Genomic DNA, 23340 nt, shown 5'->3' with positions numbered 1-23340 from the left:
ACAGTTTGCTACGCCGACGGGTGAAGCGATAATGCGAAAACACATCGCAACCGCCTCGGGGATCCGGACGTGCTTTTCGTTAGACCCAAATTCCCAACGTCACTCTCGCCACACCACAACAACCCTCGTCCATAGTACATTATCACCTACCCGCAGATTTCTGATTCCTGCAGGGCTTGAGATGTTAGTTGAGGGTCCGCACTCAATCTCTTCATGGAACAGCCATCATGCCCATAGAATTATGAATAGAAAAAGGTGTCCGTTCTGCCTGTTCGCAACAGAACAGCACCAGTCACTACTACAGTTGCCTGAATAGTAATGTGGTAAAGAGGAAAACTAACTAATTTGAAAACTATTTGAATAGAAACCCGTATAATTATGTCCAACAGATACTTAAGTCGCCAGAGAAAGTGTGACATTTCTGCTCAGCAATGCAGGACACTCCAAGTTTCAACATATAACAATTTGAGACAAGTGTAAATCTATATACAGCGGAAAATATTAAATAAAAGTCATTGGTAGACAGTGCGATATTGATATATTTAGCGAATCGAATATATTAACAGCACACAGACTCTGCACTGCACACGGAAATCTAGTGTCTTCGAGAAAGAACAAAGACCATATCACTATATGGACAATATGCTTTAAAGTCATAAAAGATCCATTGTTACTCCCTACCTTAAACTTGTCAATACGATCCAAGAAAATTAATATACGTGCAGTACACGATTTCCGTCAATGATTAACATACTCATGTTGCAATTATGCAAATTCTATATACAGCCCGACTGAACCTTTCTACCCCGTCCCACCACAAATACCGAACGCGACCATTCGAATGCCAAGACAAGGCTTCGCCATACACTCATTAAAACTTCTGAGTCTCTTCAAACACGATACCCACATTCTCCGTCGAGCGGGAGGGCACCTGGTTGGCCCGCTCAGTGGAACTCAGAGAGTTCTTTATAAAGACGAAATTTGTTGGCGGCAATCGAAAACTAGGGAAAGGTATGTATCTCTGCAGTAAACCTACAAGAGGTCATTAAATAGTTCTCTCACGAAGTCAAAAATTTTAAATTTTAATGCTGTTTCACATGAGTCGTCAGTTTATATTTCTATTACAGGTATCACCATATACGCACATTTGGGAATTATTGTTTGAGTAATATTCATTACCACCAATATTTCAATTAGTAGTTCTAAATGCATGTAGTGTTAGAGTTCGAACTGCATATACAGGTTTTTTTCTGCAACTTATACTATCTCATATGTTGGACATAAAAGTGTCTTCTAGTTCCCTCCCATTCATATGACATAGTGACTGGTGCCCGTGTGGTAACTAAGAACTGTTCTCAATTACATCTCCCACGAATATTGCAAGACTCTGAAAACAGAAACTGAAATATCAGGAACAGACCACAAGAGAAACACACAACTTTTAAAATACATACACTTTATTGCGTCTTACACAGTTACATTATTTCAAGTAAATCAGAATTCACAAACATATGATATTCACTTTATTATACTCAGTAGGCACTGGGTGTGTCTGTTCAAAAAATTTGAAAATTTGAGTGGACTTCAGAAGAATAATTGATCAGTCCGAAATAATTGCTACCTGCTCAATCTCGCTGCTCCTTCAAGTTGCCTAGTACAAAGGCTAATAGGATCACATGATACTTTCTCACATGAAATCGCTTATAATACGAATATTACAACATTTTTTTCAATTGTTACATATGTATCACGGCAAATCAGTGGGAAAGAAATTTGTGGCCACACACTTATGGAGACAGGTCTTCACACAATTTTAGTTCTTCGATGAAATAGGATTAAAATGACTGACAGCTACTTTCTTTTCTTTTCCAATATGGCAAATAGATCACTATTGTGAAAGTACGGACATAAACCGATATTCAGAATTTTTTGATCAGTTAGTTTCGGATTTAGTCTTATAAAAAGTATAGCTTGAGATCTTAATATATTTTCTTCGAGAAATATTAGCTGAAAACGTATCGCAAACATTATCACAATCTCTGTCTCCTACCATTTTGCGCACCGTTCTTAGACATTGGAAAGTCGTTCTTTTTTCACTTTTCCTACTTTTATCTGTTTCTATTAGCCGTACAACTGTAGTTAACAGTACACATATAACACCTAGTCCATTTATGAGGCCACATTCGCTTCACAGTGGAGATTTTCAGGTTGAAACTGAGTACAGTTTAGAATAAATGAGGAAGACTAGAGGGAAATCATTTATTGGTTTCTTCACTCTAATTCTCCATCGTTTTCTTGTATTTAACAATGAAGTTGCAATTTAGTTTCGCCTCATATTTATGTTTGCTGTACAGGACCAACAGAAGGGTAAGTAACAGAAATTTTTCTCAGCTCCATATCGTTTTAGTTTCTTTCGATGCTCTCAAATATCTTCAAATTATTTTATACACAGTTTATTCATTGGTCGTAATTTGAAAGGAAATATACTGATAATGTGGGTTATATTCAAATTAGCTTGTGTATGCAATGACGAGCTTTTAAATGGAAACAATAAATATTTGTGTCTCTGATATCGTTAATATCGTTGAAACTTGTTACGATCGTAACTGTGGTCTAAAGCGCGCAGATACTAGGTCTCCGAGGTAACAACTGGAATTTCTGAGAATGCAGGGAATTCAACAAATATTATCACGCTCCGTAACGTCAATGTGTTCAGATTCTTTCGCTGAATACAAAAATTGTGACACCGTGTACTTTTATTACCGTAAGCTTGTGGAAACTAGCTCGATTGCTTCGTACGTTTGTTAGAAAACAATACTTGGTTTTCGCTGGTACTTTAGGAAAGCAGATGTACTGAGGAAAGGGGGATGTGTTACTAGTAGTGAATGATACTTTAATGGTCAGTATCTGGTAATAGTCGTATGAAATCAGTGAAATAATGTGTGTAATTTCTCTTTTTTCAGTATTCCGTTGAACGAAATGAAAAACAGATAAGAGATATCTATATTTTCGCATAGGGGTTTTGTGATGCGCATCCTGTTGCTATTGTGTCCTTTTTAAGAAAACGCTTTGTGCGATTAATTTTCATGCAGTGAGTGGTGTTTGAGTCATAAGATTCGTTTTGTTTGCCTCGTTCTGCATCAGAGTGTTTCGTCTCATCTCGACTTTTCATCCAGTGACACTAGACTGAGTATGACTTTGGTATTAGTACATCCTAAAACCTGTGTACTAAGGGAGAAACTCAACCGCAAACCTAGGAGTGAAATGGTTTCTGAAGAGATCAAGGGATCCAGATTATGGACACTTTACTATTACATTGGTACACAATCACAATTTCACGCCTATGATAGACTTGCTGTATCTCATATTTTAACTTGCTACGTTGGCATTCCATTTATGAACATAGATGGTTTTGACACCACAGTATAAATGGCAGCGTTATTGTTTCCCCATGGGATGACTATGTGAGAATTCCCAAATCGCTCCACTCACAATGCAGTTTCTTCCGAACGGTTGCTAATCTAAGAAGCCGTATATTTCTGCTCTCTTTACAGCAGGAACAGTGCACTTCTGGTTTATTAAAAATAATTTCGTACAAACAGTATTGCGAGATAAATGATTCAAGAGATCTGTGGTAGTCATTTTCCAGCACAAATCTTGGTAGAAAATAGTCGCAATCCATTTTCGTGGTCGTATTTATAAATAGTCTTGTGTTCTTACATACCACTTTCGCGAAGATTATAAAAATAAAATTAGACACTCAGGTTGTTGCGCGTTTTCCCCACCACCTGTCCGTAAGTGGAACAGAAGGAAACATATTAAATTAATACTCGCATGCATTTCACAGTGTTTTGCAGAATGTAGGTGTTGGTCTAATATAGCTCTCCAAGATCTTGAGTTTTAAGATCGAAATATTCCGAGTACATCATTCATGTGATCAAACTACTGGGCCACATCACTTTGGTACATCAAAATTCGAGTAACAAATATACAAAAACTGGTTATAATGAGTGATTTATGTACCATTCTCCAAGTTCACAAGCACTTCCTGTCTCCAAGATGTGCATGTAATAGCAAATAATCCGTTATGTTAAATTAGGAATAGAATTTACTATGTCTTATTCAGTTACAAATAACATATAGAGACTGTGGATACTCAGTCAAGCGCGCTCGAAACAGACGAGTTAAGAAATTCGTCCGGTTTCACTGACATACAGACATAATATTGTCTTTGATTTCCTGACAAGACAACGCCGACAGAATATTGAACTTAGGCCGTTGCCAGTCTCTTAGTAACATCCGCGGCCCTAATTTCCAAATAGTCCTCGAGACGAAGCATGCACCCAGACAGTAAACAGTACTCTCGCGCCTTTGGTGCTGGAACGTCGATGCGGCGACCAGAAAAGACTTCTGTGACGTCACCAGGCTACCCTGCGAACTGCTGATGAGGACTCTCCGGGGGCAGTCCAAAGCGTCTCCGTAGCCATTGCTCCTCCCGGTGGCGGTTCATCAGTGCCTCCATAGCGCCCTGCTGACAAACACAAAATAAGTGTAATGGACAACGTTTCAATTACAGGAACTGTAGCCATCGCTTAACAAAAACTGAATTATAAATATCCCAATGCGCTGTTCATTTGCGCTTGGCGGTCGGTTTACATCATACCGTCAGACCGCGAAGTATTGAAGGTGAGCTGGCGTTGTTGGCAGCATCAACAAGATGTTGAATTTACATAACTGACTTCATCGATTCCAACAACGTTGCAACTTATTGTGGATATTTTGGTTTGAGGATGGTTATACACAGTGTTTCAAAACTTGGCGCAAGGCTTCAGGAATGGATTTTCCATATAAAAAGAAGAAAACCAGGCGGTGACAACATGTATCTGGAAATGCATAGTTATTCGAGCATGTTACTCTTACACAGTGCACACTGACAAATAATGTAAACGTGGATGAACGGGATGATTTCGTGATGTAATAAACTTTCAGGGATAATACGTAAGGATAAAGTATCAATTTGAGGCAAGGGACCCTGGTCCGGAAACGGTTGAGTCGACAGATATCGTTGTGATAAATATGAGTGACTGCAAGTTCTTTGCTTTCCAAGGCAGTATGACCAGAACAAGAATATATTTGTAGTAAACATGAGGTCTAAAATGCAGACCTTAAGGGGGGTTGGAGGACAAAAGGGCCGACTTGGAGCAGGAGAGGCACCACACGACATTTTAATTTCCACTGTCTATACTTTCTCACGACCAGGAGTGATTCATAATTCACACTCTTAGCAATGTAAGTTCAAAAATATAACAAAATATTTTTTTTTACGTGTGAAATTTCATCATTTTTTCACTTACTATTGGCTGCATTTGTTACTACAGGTACACTTTTCTTCATAAGTAAGAGGGATTCTTCGACGAATTTTGCACAACATACAAACCATACGTACAGGTGTACGAAGCTCTAGAATTTATTTAATTAATGAAAAAATGAATGAGCTGTTACATTTTAAACTACATGTTTAGAAAAAACTCAAATTTTATGGTTAATTATCTCATTTTTTACCACAGTTTTTAATAGATTTGGAAAATTCTAGAGTTTCATACACCTGTAAGTATGGTTTGTATGCTGTGCAAAATTCATCAAAGTATCTCTCTGACTTATAAAGAAAAGTTTACCTATAGTAAGAAATGCAGCCAATAGTAAGTGAAAAAATGATGAAATTTCACACGTAAAAAATTTATTTTGTTATATTTTTGGACTTACATTGCTAAGAGTGTGAATTCTGAATCCCTCCTGATCATGTTGACAAAGTTTTATGAATTTATTTGTAAAACTATAGACAGTGCAAATTAAAATGTCGTGTGGTGCCTCTCCTGCTCCAAGTCGGCCCGTTTGGTGTCTTACCCCACTTAAGGGCTCTGAGCACACGTTCAGCAAAAGAGATGTGTTTCACAGTAGTAGAAATGAACATGTGCCGACATGTCTCAAGGTATGTGCCTTAGGGCTTGTGCTTCTACAGGTCATTTTTCTCTTGTCCATACGACTACCTTTCAAAATATGGAAAGCAAATATCTTGCAGTAGATGACATCCGTTCTAAGATGCATCAGAAAGGTTTTCGCTCTTAACTTTCGACTCGCTCGTTTCCGGATCAGGGTCCACTGCCTCACGTTGATAGATTTATCTTGCTCTATCAGCCCTGAAAGTTTGTGATATCGTCACGGAATCATCCTGTACATCTATGTCCTCATAATTTGTCAATGTCCACTACTTAACAGTAACATGCACAAATAACTACCGAGCGAGGTGGCGCAGTGGTTAGCACACTGGACTCGCATTCGGAAGGACGACGGTTCAATCCCGTCTCCGGCCATCCTGATTTAGGTTTTCCGTGATTTCCCTAAATTGCTTCAGGCAAATGCCGGGATGGTTCCTTTGAAAGGGCACGGCCGATTTCCTTCCCCATCCTTCCCTAACCCGAGCTTGCGCTCCGTCTCTAATGACCTCGTTGTAGACGGGACGTTAAACACTAATCTCCTCCTCCTCCTCCACAAATAACTCGGCAACTGTGCATTTCCCGACTCATGCTGACATAGCCCTTTTTCTCCTTGTTACATGACGAATCCCTTTATGAAGTTTTGCCGTCGAGTTTTGAAACACACTGTATAAGCGAAATTGGTCAACAACAACAATTTGTAGTGTTTTATGAGCAATTTTTTTGAAGTTGAGCACTGATGTACCGTGCTATATTTTATTAATCGAACTGTACTGAAAAACTTTAAACGCAATTTTTAATTACTAAATGAAATCCAAAATGCATTTTCATACAGCAGCACTAATTAAACAGGAAAACTTGATTAAGTGTGATCGTTGAACGGCATTGTGGGATCAATTTTAGATGTTTCTTCACTGAAAGTGAATTAAGAAATTTACTAATAGTATGTCAGATGCAATAAAATTTATAAAATCTGAGAAACAATAATACTCAGTTTATAAAGATATCAACGATCACAAACAATAAAACATCTTTCTATTACATGCGACGTGCTCCCACTACTATTTACTGATCTTTTTACAGGATGATGATTTTACATAGGCAATTTGGGGGGGGGGGGAATTTTCCTAATGTTAAGGTCAATCTTCAGCTTGATGTCCGGCATTATGTTACTGACATATACTGAATCACATGAAAATGGCATCAAAGGCCGGAACCTAGGTCGTAATTAAGTAAACAACAATACGGTCAAATTGCTGTGTGATCATTTAAAAAATAAACAAAAATTAACAGTAGACGCAATTGTTTCGTACTATAATTACGCCAGTATTACTGCCCTGTAGCGGCTAGCAGTAGGGACGTAACGTTGCACTGAACTGTATTTTGTGTGCCGGTTGCAATATGCGACACTGAGTTTTTCACCACTCAAAAGAATTGATCTATATATCCTAGAATTATACATTTAACTAACTTGCTTTTGGATCGGGGCATTTCTGTTCACGGTCTTTTAATAGCTCTCCAACCCGTGCATTCATGCTGAGGTTCTGGAGGAATTAGCCGCCAAATTTGGCGTGAACATTATTCGTAGGTGCTAGTTACCTAGTCCCTTGTTGCCAGAGATTTCTATGTTGTACTCTCTCTCAGCATTTGTCCTGGAAATGACCGTAGCTTGTGTAGTTCATACTCCAGGCAGTAGCACAAAGCTAAAAAAACTCCGTGAGACATTTATAACGCGAGCATCCCAGAAACAGCGATACCAACAGTCCGGAAGGCGAGCTTCACATACACGAATCACTTTTAGGGCAAATAGCTGTAGTGACACTTTTATAAAGAAATATATGATGACAAGGGACAAGATCAAAAGCACGCAGGGGGACCCGTCATGACCAATCACCCCCTTGTCACATGTATGGAAGCGTTAGTGATGGAATGGATAACATCTTTCACTAAGGAAAAAATTTTAAGTGTGTTGGATAGTTGCCAGTGTAGTTTGTGTTGTGAATGGGAAACAAATGGATAGAGGATGAAATACAATACCGGAGCTTGGTACACTTCAAGAGCAGCTAGGAGCAGCTATCTCCATGTGTGGACCAACAACAAAATCTGGTCCATTCAGTCCATGTAACATACGATATATACTTCGATAATGTGGCGATCACGTTCATTGACGTCTATTATTTTTTCGCATTCCTCGATGTCTGGCGACGATACTCAGGTCCATCAGTAATCGAACCGATCACATTTGCAGCGACCACCTTACAATATTGCTGGGACTTTGTGATCCGTTTACACAAATGAAGATATTTTGATTTCCTGGCAGCTATAAACATTTAATATATTACAAACTACATACTCTTGAAAACGAAGGAACTGCTTTTCGATTGCTATTCAGACATGCATTTCACTTGAATAGAGGGAAAGAAACATAAGGAGAGTTAATTTGCTATTCACTTCAGTATGGATCTTATAGAAATATTCATCGTGCTAGACGTTACTGCTTTTGCAATTTATATAAGGTTGTATTTAATTTTTGCACGTAGCGGTGAGAAAATAAAGGAAAATACGCCAACACGTAAGATGTTACTTTGAGACAAACAGAGGAGTTCGTTCTAGATGAGAGCATCGTCAGAAGTTTACCATCGCTGTTTACAAAAAGAAGCAGGCTATATACCTCTCGACCAACGCAAATGAGCCGAACCTGTCTTTCCGGTGGTAATTAAACGCTAGGGCCCAAGCCTTGGCCGTATGTTTTCCTTGCTAATGAGCTGTGTTTACAGCAAAAGCGGAAAGGCAAACACTACAGACTACAGACCACGGAATTGCACCGTATCTGTTTCTATTTATTTAAATATCGAGAAACCGCCGGTCTGTTTGTGGAAGATGAAGCCACACAATCTCAGGCAGCCATGCTAGCAGTCCTGCAGCACTCGAGCTTCTGCCCGAGTAAACGGGAGTTTTACTTAATTTGTTGTTGTTTTCCGTCTGAAGACTGACGTGAATCTGCTCTCCACGGACTCTATCCTGTGCAAGCCTCTTCACCTCCCAGTACCTACTGCAACATACATCCTTCTGAATGTGCTTACTGTATTCACCTCTTGCTCTCCCTCTACGAGTTTTACCACTCAGACTTCCCTCTAATACTGAACTGGTGATCCTTCAGTGTCTCAGAATGCGTCCTATTAACCGATCCCTCCCTTTGGTCAATTAGGTCACAACTTCCTAGTCTCCCAAATTCAGTTCAGTACTTCACCATTAGTTACGTGATCTACACAGCTAATCTTCAGCGTTCTTCTGTGGCACCATATTTCGGAAGTCTAAATTGTTTGCCTGCCATTTTTCCCTTCCATACAAGGCTACGCTCCACACAAATACCTTCAGAAAAGACTTCCTAACATTGAAACCTATATTCAATGTTAATACATTCCTCTTCTTCAAAAATTCTTTTCTTGCCCTTGTCAGTCTAGATTTTACATCGTCTCTACTTCGGTCATCATCACTTATTTTGTTGCCCAAATAGAAACACTCATCTGCTACGTTATGTTTCTCGTTTCCTAATCTGATTCCCTTAGCATCAAATGATTTAATTGGATTACATTCCTTTATCGTTATTTTGCTTTTGTTGATGTTCATCTTATATCCTCCTTTGGAAACAATGTCCATTCCGTTCAAGTCCTTTACTGTCTCTGAAAAAATTACAATGTCATCGGCAAACCTCAAAGTTTTTATTTCTTCTCTCTGAACTTTAATTCCTACTCCTAATTTTTCTTTGTGGCTTGTTCAGTATACAGTCAGAATAACGTTGCGGACAGGCTACAGCGCTGTCTCACGTCTTTCTCAACCACTGCTTCCCTTTCATGCCCCTCGACTCTTAGTACCGCCATCTGGTTTCTGTAAAAGTTGAATGTAGACTTTCGTTCCTTGTATTTTACCGTAGTTACCTTCAGAATTTCCAATAGACTATTCCGCTCAACATTGTCAAAAGCTTTCTCTAAGTCGACGAATTCTGTAAATGTAGGTTTGCCTTTCATTAACCTATCTTCTAAGATAAGCCGTAGGGTGAGTATTGCCTCGCATCTTTCTACATTTCTCTGACATCCAAACTGATCATTCCCGAGGTCTGCTTCTACCAGTTTCCCCATATTTCTGTAAAGAACAGGTGTTGGTATCTTGTAACCATGATTTGTTAAACTGATAAACTAATCTTCTCATCTATCAGCAACTGCTTTCTTTGGAATTAGAATTATCAAATTCTTCTTGAAGTCTGCGGCTATTTCGCCTGTTTCATACATATTGCACAAAAGATGGAAGAGTTTTGTCTTTGCTACCTCTTCCAAGGCTATCAGTAGTTCTGGCGGAATGTCATCAATTCCTGGAGTTTTGTTTCGACTTAGACGTTTCAGAGCTTTTTCCACAGTAAAGTATCTCCCACCTCATATTCATCTACGTTCACTTCCCTTTGTACAATATTGCCTCAATGTTCGTCTCCGTGGTATATGCCCTCTACATACTGCTCCACCTCTTTCTCTTCTTTGCTTAGGACTGGTTTACCATCTGAGCTCCTAATATGCATACAGTACAGCTGCTTCGTTTTTCCCCAAAGGGCTCCTTAATTTTCCTGTAGGCAGTCCCTATCATTTAGTGAAATATGCTTCTAAATCCTTAGATTTTTCCTGTAGGCATTCCGGTTTAGCAGTTTTGCACTCCCTGTTATTGTCATTTTTTATACATTTTTATTCCCTTTCTGATGCTTCATTTCCTACATTTTTAAATTTGCTCCTTTCATCAGTTAAATTCAATTTCTCTTGTGTTATACAAGTATTCCTGCTAGGTCTTGTCCTTTCACCTGTTTGATTCTCAGTTGCCTTCACTATTTAATCTCTTGAAACTACCCATTCGTCTTCTACTGTATTTCTTTTTCCTGTGCTATTCAACCGTTGCCTGATGTTCTCTCCGAAACTCTCAACAACCTCTGGTTGGAAGCAAGTATGCCGCTGGTGCCTACACGCTCATCCCGGAGGCACCCCACTGCTGCCACTTGTGATGTTTTGGAAGCAAACCAGCATTGCCTGGTGTGCATATCGACGATAGTTCTATGTTTCTTGGTGCCTTAATTATCGGTACGACTCCTCATCAGATATCTTCTCATTTGCTCCTCTTTCTGGACTCAGGATATTTCCCACTAACGAATACGAACTCCGTAAGTGGGAACAGAGTTCACTACTTATTTGCTGGCGGGAGAGAAATGTCTTTCATTTCTTCATTTCTGGCACTTCGTTATTGGACGGCATTATAAAGTTATCCGCGATTCCAAATACAAACAATTTTTCTCTAATTTTCTTTGTAGTGTGTTCCATAGCCCATCGCAGAGTTGAGCTGTTCCTGAAATGATGAGTTGATTCACACATTTTCCACTCTTGGTACTGGTTATTCGTCGGTTTCCTGCTACGCTCGATTGAAATAAGATAAAATAACAGAAAAAAGATAAAATATAAATAAGTAAAGAAATAAACGTTGTGATTGACGCGCTTTGGTCCCTAAGCTTTCCTTGGTACCTGGGGCGAGAACAGGACATTGGAGCCACGTCTCAGGTTGCGACCCCTGCCCCAATTGCTCCTACCCCTTCATTTGACAGCCAGGAAGGTTAAAAACCATCTTCGCGAATTCTTGGTTCGTACCTAGTAACTTTTTACATTTTAACTCAGTTACATGGTATCCCACATTTCTGTACTATGTTTTATTTATACTCTTTACAGTGCATCTTACACTATATTTTTAAGGTACTGCCAAAATATACAAGTGTATACACTCCTGTCCCAATATAACTTACACATCCAACTCGAAATAAAGCTCACTGCTCAACAAGCAAATTCTATCGATATTCAATTGTCGGGATTGTAATTCATCGGCAATCAATGTAAATGCTAAGTATTTCAGTTAATCTAAGTAGCCTGCATAATGAAAGCGGCCAGAAGTTTTCGAAAGAATGTCAAATGTTTCGTGAAATGATTTGACTCAAGGTAACAAATACAAGATTAGATACACATCCGGTGCACCTCATTTGGCATATAATGATTTCGAGCATCACTCAAAAGTACGTCAAATGTTCCTGTAAACTATTTTATTTCCTTTAGTAAAACCATGTCACAAAATACAGGACTGATTTCTTTTTACCTTTGTATTTATTTCTGTGTTTTATTCAGAAAGCATGAGCAAATCTATACCTTCTTAGGTTCTTAAGTCTTCGAAATGTGCTAAATTGAGCCCCTGATTCCAAGAAAGCCTTTTCGACAGTTAAATAACAAACCACTGAGTCTTTTTATACATAAAATAGCTAGACCTTGAATAGGTAAACTTTTGGACAATTCGTTTACAGCAGCTGTTCGTGAAATATTTCAATATCCCCACAATATGATTTTCTTAATTACCCTAATTACTTTCAAGTAATTAAAATTTATTAACAAATTTGTTATCAAAATGACTCCACATTTGTTCATTTCTTCTCTTAGCTACGAAAATTCGGACAAAAACCCATTGCATAATGAGCCATGGCGCTTTCAATCTTACCAGCATGCAATTCCACTGGCGCCACTAACTACTTGACTTGCCGGTATCGATTTGATCTTATGTGGCGGGCTAGTGTCGTTGGTCTAGGTGCATGTTGTTGATTTGGCGGGGCCTGGAGAGGGAGTTTGCGGGAGGACATATTGCTGGCAAGTTGTTGCTGTTGGAGGACTCTGGCTGTCCGATGGGGGTCTCGAGAAGGTGCAGCTAGTTAAATCAGTCGAGGGCAAGCTTTGCCGGCTCGCTTAAGGACTAGTAGCGGCGAGCTGCAGGAATATCTACAGATGTCGCGTGCAACCTGGTCGACATCTTCCTGCCCTTCTCTGCAAGCTTAAAATTGACGGCACCTCGACGTCCGTCTGTACGGATTAGATGCTATGACACCCCGCCCCTGCAATACGCAAGTCACGGCTCCGTCACACCTGAGGGAGTTAAGTGTTGTTTTCTTATTTTTGATTACTTGATATTGTAAGGCCATGTATGTGTTATGTGAAATTGGAACTGCTTTATTAACAGGCCTACGAGTGACTGAGTGCACGATCATCAGTAAGTGTTACTGATTGCAATTTGTGTTCCAGGCCACATGTCGTGCAAGTGTACGGGTATTCCCCGTTATAAGTTCCATGAAGGGAATTAAATTGTAACATAGTCTGTGTGGGAGGCAAAGCAACCTCTGTAGGTGTGTATGCTTGAGTTACTGCATCAGCAGGCACTCATATATTGGCTTCTGAATAATAGTAATTTTAAGCAGTGCTAAATTTGTAACTTGTATCGCTTGTCGCTCGTGCAATTGGATCAGATTTTCTACTCTTCGTGTATTCTTGTATGTAGCTTTCTTTGCGCAGTTTACTGTTGCCTTTTGATGTCTGTTGGCAGGGAAGCTTTGGCGGCAGACGAAGCATTCCTTTTCCCCGGGCCCGGAACAGAGCAGTGTTTGCTTTTTGCCGTGGCGGCACTTCCGTCGTTGCACGTCGTCTGGTGCCGCTAACAGCCGCGTCGCGGTGGCTCGAGTTAAGTAGACTGATGCGAGCCACGGCGGAGTGTCGCCGTTAAGCGGGAACCAGTAGTCTGCTCTATTTGGTGAATTTATTAAACTCAGGAGGCTTAAGGCGCATTTGGCAAGCCAGAGGTTCCTTCTCTCAAACTTATTTAATTACTCGTTTAAACCTTGCACTCTTATCACTGTTTTTCAGCGCATTACATTTAAGGTCTGTTACTTATCACTATAAACTGTCGAGCCTTACCTTGATCCACGGTCATTAGCTAACTTCAATCTTTGCGCAGTTTGGCTGCTCGTTCTTTGTTGTCTGTGATAGCCATTTGCTGTAGCTCTCAGCTGAAGCTGAATTTTGGCCGATTGTATATTTATTAAAGCTGATTGCCAATGTTCCTGCTGGTCTGTACCAGTTGGGAGTTGCATTTAAACTGCATGCACTCTCAATTTCCCCGTATTTTGGGCAATTGCATTTCTATTTAAGCGTCATTTTTTAAATTCTCAGTTGAAGTGCACAGCCTGGGATTAATATTTTATTTTTATACTTTATCAGTTTGTCTGTTTTGAGGGATTGTGTAATTTTATTGCTTAAGGAATTTTTCATTAAGGCTTATACATTGCTAAGCGGCCTTCCAACAGCTACAATCAGTGACGTGGCTTGTGATGCTTTCCGTAATAGGATGGATGTTATCCAATTGTGTAACGGTTGCTTAAGATTGGAAATTGTTAGTACACTTAATGGTTGTCATTGTAATTGATTTTCCAATAAATTGTTTGTGGAACCTGCTTGCAACCACGCCCAGTTGGTGCGACCTTTTCTTGTTTTTGGTAACTGTACACTTCCGGTCTCAAGCCATACTCTTAATGGTAGAATTGTTAAAATTAGTTTTTTATGAATTGAGCTTGTTCAAGTTTTAATTGTGACAATTTTGATTCCTTCAACATGGTTTTTTAATTGTAATGATAATATTGCTGTTAAGTAATAAAGTGTATTACCTGAAACAACAAATGACTAAATACGTGGGTCCACCTTCCGTGTGTTTTCCTTAAAGCTATCCCAACAGTTGTGAGGTATCATGTAATTTATACCGAGTCTGAGCTCCACGCAATGATTTGACCAAAACGTTTCGAATGTCAATGTACGACAAAATACGTTCGCTTTGCGTGCTCGTTTCGATATGTTGGACTGTTTACGAAATAAAAAATTTTTAGAACCGTGATTCTCCGTGTGCACACCGCGCGAAAACCGTTCGCCAGTCAGAAAATTCGAAGTCTCGAGAACGAAGAGAGATACCATTCTGATCTGAAACTAAAATGCAATTTCGATATGTTGGCTACATTTCATATGCAGAAATGTATGGCCTAAAATGAACTAAATGAAAAGTCTACATAATGCTTTTTTACCTCTACGTATTTAAAGATTTCATGGAGTCATTTACTTTGCTTCGTGCAGCTAAGTAACTACGACGAATAACCAGAAGGAATCGAGTCCTTTACCGAGTAAAGATATAATGCTGTAAGATGAGAAAGAATCAAATGTTTTAACCAAATAGTTATCTTATAATCAAATGATAAGTATTTCACAGTAGCGACCAGTCCAGCGCTTCGCCGAGATGAGTCACAGCTGTTGCTGTTACTACCATGCGCTCTGCAGTGACAAAATTCACTCATGACCAGTTACACTGGGCAACAAGCAGTGGTACGGATGTCGCAGAACTAGGAAACTTTCGTAGCTATAGCTACAGTCCTGTTTTGTGGCCTGAAGTAGTCGCATACTGCCAGTCGCCTGTGTCGCTTATGTAGGACGTAGCCTAACATCGTTTTTGAATTATGTTCGCCAGCTCGCCAATACCCACGCCATCTGATGCGACTGGCGCGCATAACTTACGCTGGCACATATTTCTGGTCGAATGGGGAAATCAAGCATGCCGTGAAATATCTTACTGACGGCACACTTTCAATGCAAATGGTAACAGACACAGAGTTGTGACATTACGCACCTTTCGGAAGTGGTTCCTGCCACGATGTCTGAGACGGAACCACGTGGGCAGCGCTTCCAAGCCACCGCTGTCCCAGTAGTCGCTGGTCAGGCTGATATCGCTGTCCGGAACCGCCACAGGGAAGAACGAGGCGGCCGTGGTCGTGTCTGGCGTCTCCCATCTCGCTGTTCTCGTGCTCAAGTTCTGCAAATACATCGACAACATCGCATACGTGCACACATTCTGTATTTTACTTGAAAAATTGTCATCTAACTAATTATAATATCTATCGCTCCATTTCAATGTCTAGGCGGATAACTATTTGACGTTATACTGCTTCTCAGATTAGCAACAGCGTCTAACGCGCAACTAGCAATTTTTCTCCGTAATGGACCACAGGCATAATGTACTGTATCTCCACTGGTGAAAATTCTCTAAAGAAAAGAAAAACTAACACATAAGTTTAATTAAATCGTTTTAGGTATTTTACCAAGTAATGTTATAGAGTTTCAGAATTTAGTCACAGAGCGAGAGGTATTTACGAGTAATTACTATTGACTTGCAGCAGTGGTACAGTGATAAGCACGCTGGACTCGCATTCTGGGACCTCAGGTGGTCAACAATCGTTTGCTGGCTTGAGACTTGGCAACTCTGGGTTTCCTGAGACGTGGAATGGTGAACGGCTCCATGTAATATTTGAGCATGCTTCAGCGACCGCCGTGCGGCTCTGACGTGGAACGATATGCGTCACAGCGAACTGTGATACCTGCTTAAACGCCTGGTCGCGAAGACCAGAAAGCTGTCTACAAGAACAGTTTGTCTGAAGGGGTGCTGTGCGGTGATATGATGCAGGGCTGTTGAAGTGGAACAGTTGGTCGCGGGCGACCGGTGGGGACCTGCCGCAACTTGGTTGTATAAGGCTTACTCAGGCAACCAGGGTTCTGTGTGAGTGGACAATTTCCCTCGCAGCTCGTGAGAGTCGGACGGAACCTTCGAAATTTAATTCTTCAATTACCAGCGTTTTTAGTGTACCGTCAGGAAATATTCACACCCACTCATCCGAACGATTGATGAAGGCTCTCAATAATCAATCAGTCGTAAAGCAGAAACTGTTTGTAGTTACCAAAAGTAAGGAGAGACATTTGAAGTAGTGTCTACTTTTTATATTCTTAAACGTTTATAAGGGCTTGATGGTACCTTAAAGTCTATTAAGCGGTTATGAAATGGTTCCTTATTGGTCGAGAGTAACTGAGCAAGCAGGTGGAACCTCGCAGGAAGTCGGAAAATTTGAGTGACTGTGTCATAATTTTTGAGTTGCATAACACATTCACCTGCAGAAAGTGCGTGGTCATATGGCATGACATTATAGACATAGACGTTTCGGAACTCAAACAAGAATGGTAATCACAGCGGATAGTGGATCTGGAGCAAACGATACGAAGGACTATGGAAGGAATTGAGATGAGCGTCTCTTTTACTGTGACATTCAGTTCTTCTACGCTGCCTGAACACATTACGGCAGGTTTCCTCGAACTAAAGGTTAGGCCTTAGACACTTAAACTTACGCGATGCTACAAAGGCAAGGGATCTGGCCACACGACGCTGTCTTGGCTCTGGAGCCACCCAATCTGGAGCCGAGACTGATTTGCTTTTGCTAAGCAATAGTAAATTCAGAAATTAAAAGTGACCATGCTGATCCCCTGTACAGAAGCGAAAAATAAATATAAGGTAACAAAACCCCTGGTCTTTGCTAATTCGTGTTATTTCATGGTGCAGAAATGTGTATCCAAGGTGAACGCTTCGTCGTAGACGGCATCCAACGTACCATTACCTACCGCCAGAACCTGTATTTGCATCCGTACATATCAAAGGTGAATAAAGACGTAGCGATCCAGGCAACTACGACAAAAGACATTTTCTCAGTGACCACGTCGAAAACACCTCAGAATTAGAATGCCCCTCAACGCCCCCTTTCCCCATCATTCTCAAAGGGAAAGCCTCACAAAGCTTATGTCAAAAGGTGTCCGAGGCGTCAACAAGCGTCAGCCTGGCACATGTGACTCATGTGGAGGATGTCTTGGATTTCAATGCCTTGTCACCGGATCCAGGCAACTCCTTCATTCCGCCTCACTCTGCATGTACCTCACCACCCACCACAAGGGTAGCGGTAAATCAAAACCACATAGAAGAAATGACTCCCATACTCCAGTGTAATGTGAATGAATACAGGACTCATATGGAGGAGTTGAGACTCCTAAAACAGAACAGACCTTTTTCTCTCTGTCTCCAAGAGACTCGTTTTTAACAGAGTGATGCGCCTGTATTAGGAGGTTATCACCTGCACAGAAAAGACGACCTTAGCGGTGGCAGGGTGAAACGTGGTGTAACACCATTCGTCAAGGACACATTCCTCTCCTCATCTTTCCCCTTAAACACAACGCTACAATTGGTCGCTGTTCTGTCACAGTGTGCTCTGTAATGTGCCTGTTGACTCTGAGCTCCTCTTCTTCTTGAACTACCCCATTCCTTTTTCTTTCTAGGAGACTTTAATGCCCGCAATGCGCTATTGGGTTATAACACTTCTTGTCTCAGAGTTCACATACTTGACGATCTTACAGGAACTATAGGCCTCATACTGATGAACATTGCTCAAACTACACGCTTTAACACGGCTACTGGTTCTCTTACAACCACAGGCCGCATCTCATGCTCGCCTGTTCTTACAAACAATCCTCACTGGGAAGAAGATGAGGACCTTCGGGGTGGTGACCAATACCCCACCAGGATCCATCTGTCCGATGGGGCAGATTTCAAAACGAAGCCACCAAAATGTCTGCTCAAAATGGCTAACTGGATGCTTTACAAGCCGTTAGCTGTTTTCGATTAGTGAGACGGCGTCCGGAACTGGGTGGATCACATTACAACTGTTATCCACCACACTGCTAATGCATCCATCCCCAAGTCAGTGGTAACACGTTGTACACAGCCTGGACCTTGGTGGAATGAAGTGTGTAGTTGTGCATTCAGGGACAGAATGACGACTATTCGAATATTCAGTCGCCGCCATAGGGATGTGAATCTTCCAACCTTTTGAATGCCTTGGACGGAGACGAGGAGAACGATTTGGGAGAGTAAACACAGATACTGGCTAGACGTCCTGGTTCCTTCAATAGTCTCACTTCCGCAAATAAAGAATGGAAACTGTTAGGAGAATCTCAGGGTGGAACTCACAACTGCCAATAGCAGCAGTACGAGAGCAGGAGTGTTCCATAACATCACCGAGAGACTTCTCTGGCAATGGCTCAGTCGTATAAGACCATTACGCTCGATTCTAACCAAAGTCCAGCGTTCCTTCCTTATCGCGAGACTCGCGTGAGGCATGTTTTTCAATTGAATTCCACCAACATTGAGGAATACAGCCAGCCTATGTCTCTGTGGGATTTGGATTCTGCTTTGTCAGTGGTTTGTGATACCACAACCAGTCACTACGCGATAACGTACAGCATGCTGAAACAACTGGACTGGTGGTGAAGAGATTCCTTCTGCAGCTCTTAATGAAATTTAGATAACAGGAGACTTTCCAAATTCATGAAAAGAGTCTATTCTAATCTTCATTTTAATACTAGGGAAGGATCGACTTAGCGCAGTAATTATCATAGCATTAGTGAGACCAGTTGCATAGGAAAGTTACTATAGCATATTGTCAACCAGAATCTAGTGTGGCCCTCGAAATCAGGCTCCAACTCAGTCACTCTCAAAGCAGGTTCAGAAGGTATCTTTCTACACTCGATAACCCGAATGTGCTCGAAGCAGCAGTTCAACATGTTTTACTTTGTAACCAACACCTTATCAGTGTCTCCATCGATTTAGAAACGGCTTACAATATTTGCTACTCTATTAGAGAAGAAAATGAGGAAAAAAGAAAAAAAAGCTATGGGGGTTTCGTGGATCTCTACCCACTTTAGTACAGTCCATTCTCGCCGACAAGTATTTCGATACAAGATTGGGAATGCCCTGCCTGACCGTTTTAAGTGAAGGTAAGGTGTCCCTCGTGGTAGTGTTCGAAGTGTCATGGAATTCGTCACTCATGAACAGTATTACATCCTCAGTACGGCGTCCTCTACTGTGTTCCTTGTTTGTGGACGACTTCTCCGTTTTCTGAACCTATTCCAACCTTACAACGACTGATCGGCAATTGCATTTGACGAGCATGCAGTTGGAGGGATGGTGTAACAACTAAGTTTTAAATTATCTTTGGAGTTTTAAAACTGGAAGCTACTGTTCTCACATTTAAGAAAGTGTTATCTTGGCCCCATTTTTTACGAGAAACTTAAGTGGCTGCCACACCTTAAAGAACTGAAACTGAGATGTTACAGTGCTTTAATGATCCTAAAATCCGTCAGTCATAGGTCTTGGAGAGCCGATACGGCACGTGATCTCCAATTTTATAAAGCCTTTGTGCAGGATCAACTTGAATACGGATACCACCAAAATGTTAGATCGGTACACCCCGAGAGGCTTATCGCATGACACCAGTTGCTAGCCCGTAGTGAGCCTCTGCTGTCTACTCGCTGTGTCTTCCGAGTGATAGTCTGTCCCAAACTAGTTAGAATCCCTCTGCGTCGCATGCAAAGACTGTTCCATCACCATTCACAAGCGACGAAGCCCTTTGGGATCCAGGCGAAGGGGAGCCTTGAGTTACTGCAGACTGGGGACGTTAAGATCCAAAACCAGGGGTGACGTAGGAGATCCCCTTGTCTAATAAAGAGGCCCGGGCTACTTTTCGAACTGACTGCTTACTGGAAGAATTGCATTTTTCAAAAATGAAATCTAACGAGGCTTTTACTGCCACCCGGATTTTATCGGCGTTGAAACGGGTGTAGGCAGAGAGATTTTACTGGCTGCCATTGTCCTCAATATGGGGCTCCCAGAGCAGTTTCCAGTTTATTAAGCGAAACTGTTTGCCATCCTGTGGACAACGGTGTAGATGAGGTGGCAAGAAATTTCGCATATCCTCACACCCTCCTACTTCCCTTCTCGCTATTGATCAGTTGCAACCATCATATAGGATGATGATGGAATTCCGTGACGCTCTTGTTCTCTTCGAAAGACAGGATAAGGAAGTAATTTCTGCTGGGTTCCGTGGCAGATAGGGATACGGGCAAAGGGACTCGCTGATGCAGCTCCCTTCCACCTGCTACTTGCTGTTCAGTCCCCGTGCTGACTGTCACCTCATTTGTGACCAAGAAGACCATGTGGTGGTGAGAGATTCAGTGGATGAAATTCACAAATACTAAGCTACGTTCCGTAAAATCTCCATTACGGTCGTGGTTTGGCTCCTGCCGACCACGACGAGCAGAAGAAGTGACTCTTACAAGGCCTAGTGTGGGACACTTTTCACTGATCCATGTCTTTATCTTACGTAGCGAGGAGCCCAGTGTGCCACAGATGTGAGACACAGCTGTCGATACGTCATAAGCCGGCCGCTGTGGTCGAGCGTTTCTAGGCGCTTCAGTCTGAAACCGCGTGACTGCTACGGTCACGGGTTCGAATCCTGCCTTGGGCATGGATGTGTGTGGTGTCCTTAGGTTGGTTAGGTTTAAGTAGTTCTAAGTTCGGCGGGTACTGATGACCCCAGAAGTTAAGTCCCATAGTGCTTACAGCCATTTGAACCATTTGCTCAGAGCCATTTGAACCATTTTGATACGTAATATTTATTGTAACTGTATACTTGGAAGGAGAGACAGCATTGGTCGTATATTTTTGTTTATTATCGCAAAATCGATTTTCGGTCACTTAGTGACCATCTTCAGTGCTATAAGTTAAAATTTTTTTTTCACATTACGATCAGAGAGTATAAAACAGAAAATCACAATTATATCTGCATATAAACATAACACTTCATATGCAGATATAATTGTGATTTTCTGTTTTATACTCTCTGATCGTAATGTGAAAAAATTTTTAACTTCTAGCACTGAAGATGGTCACTAAGTGACCGAAAATCGATTTTCCGATAGTAAACAAAAATATACGACCAATGCTGTCTCTCCTTCGAGGTATACCCATTATCTGGTCGTAGTGCACAGGACACTATGGAGTCGCCAATCAATATTGTAACTGTGTTTCATATTACAACCAGAGGGCTGAACTGCATTCTTAAAGGACCTGGCCTCTATTTTAACCGATAACAAGCCGAGTTGTTTCGTGTTTAGGAGGTTTTCTTTGATTTTTTCACAACATGCTGGGTATATGATTTTAATGGAACACACAGTGACTCAGTCCAGCCACTGCTACAGTTACCTTTCCCTTTTTTTTAACCCTGTGTGTACTGGTATGTTATCCCTGATTTTATATAGACAACCTGCTGTGTCTCGGCTGACTTTTATTGAGGTATTTTCTGATGCTGAAGTTATAGATGTCGTCTTTTCAATTGTCGTGTATGCACGTTCCCGATTTACTATTATTTTGTAATAGATCTTCACCACGCTCGTCTGAGTACCATTCATGCATGTGCTGTTATGACCTCGCTGCTTAGCGTCCTCATTCACAAATCAAAATCACCGTCATCAGGACAACGCTTGAAACCCATGTCGAGCCGTAGAATTTTTTTATTTTCCCTTCATTTCCCACATCGCTTCAGACCACTAGTAGGATGGTTCCCTTGGCGGGGTGACCGATTACCTTCCCCATCCTTCCTCCTGCTCCGTCTATAATGAACGTGTCGTTTCTCTACCTTCTGACGTCTACAGGCATACAAAATATTCTATTCACACACCTATAGACTTCTCACTGAAGAAACGTTCTTACGATTCTGAAAATATGCACTCTTTATCTTTGAGTAATTAATTAATAGTCGTCTTAATCTAATACGATGGGCTTTCAATAAGTAGATCAACACTTTTTCTTCTGCAGCAGGTGGTTTTATTCAGGATTCCTGTGCACCATATTTTTCCTGCTTCTTTGGCTACAAAATCCTATTTTTCAACGCAATCTCCGTTCAGTGCGGTGTCCTTACGCTACATCATTGGAAGTACCTGTATGTCCATATGGTGCCACTCTACTGGTCGACGCCGGAACCAGTGTCTTGCCTCATTAATAACCACCTTTCAGAGTCCCGGAAGACCTTTACCATGATTTTACCGGATGAGGGTGCAGTTTTAAGTTGACCATTGCACCACCAGGGACTACATCAAACAAAATAGTCCCTGAAGAGTCCATAAGACCGTCGTCACGACTTTACCAGCTGTGGGTGTGGCTTTTAATTTTTCCTTCGGAGGAAAGGTGGTGCGGAGCCGCTCCATGGACTTCCGTTTTGTTTCCTGTTTGAAGTGATGAACCCAGGTTTCATTGCCCGTGACGATGTCAACAAAGAGTTGTCGTGATTAGCCTCGTAAAGTGCAAGCAGTTGCCGGCCGAAGTGGCCGAGCGTTTCTAGGCGCTTCAGTCTGGAACCGCGTGACCGCTACGGTCGCAGGTTCGAATCCTGCCTCGGGCGTGGATGTGTGTGATGTCCTTAGGTTAGTTAGGTTTCAGTAGTTCTAAGTTCTAGGGGACTGATGACCTCAGCTGTTAAGTCCCATAGTGCTCAGAGCCATTTGAACCATTTTTGCAAGCAGTTCCGCACAGATTGTAATTCGTTGCACTTCGTGGTCTTCTATTAGGTGGCGAGGAACCCAGAGAGCACACACCTTTGAGGGACGAGTGTTTCAGCAGTAACAACAGAAGCGTCCAGCAGCAACGAAATGTTTAGTTGTGATCCGTCGATTACCTCGAATGAGAGTGTCCGCACGTTCCGACACTGCAGGAGCCA

At 41.4% G+C, this 23340-nt stretch overlaps 1 protein-coding gene across 1 annotated transcript in view; it reads right to left on the bottom strand.

The window, feature by feature from the left end:
• Positions 1-1459: 1459 nt before the first annotated feature.
• The window catches only part of LOC124577102 (serine/arginine repetitive matrix protein 1-like), a 303302-nt gene continuing 281421 nt past the window's right edge, over positions 1460-23340 (bottom strand). The window contains exons 9-10 of the mRNA XM_047131217.1: positions 15549-15731; positions 1460-4528 (exon numbers count right to left, since the gene is read on the bottom strand). Of these exons, the coding sequence (XP_046987173.1) occupies positions 4427-4528; positions 15549-15731 (285 nt within the window). The 3' untranslated portion in view covers positions 1460-4426. The remainder of the gene's footprint in view (positions 4529-15548; positions 15732-23340) is intronic.

The sequence above is a fragment of the Schistocerca americana genome, chromosome 1, assembly GCF_021461395.2.
Source record: "Schistocerca americana isolate TAMUIC-IGC-003095 chromosome 1, iqSchAmer2.1, whole genome shotgun sequence".
NCBI classification, from domain to species: domain Eukaryota; kingdom Metazoa; phylum Arthropoda; class Insecta; order Orthoptera; family Acrididae; genus Schistocerca; species Schistocerca americana.
Note: the sequence above shows the minus strand (reverse complement) of the source record. Positions and strands in the feature narration are given on the sequence as shown.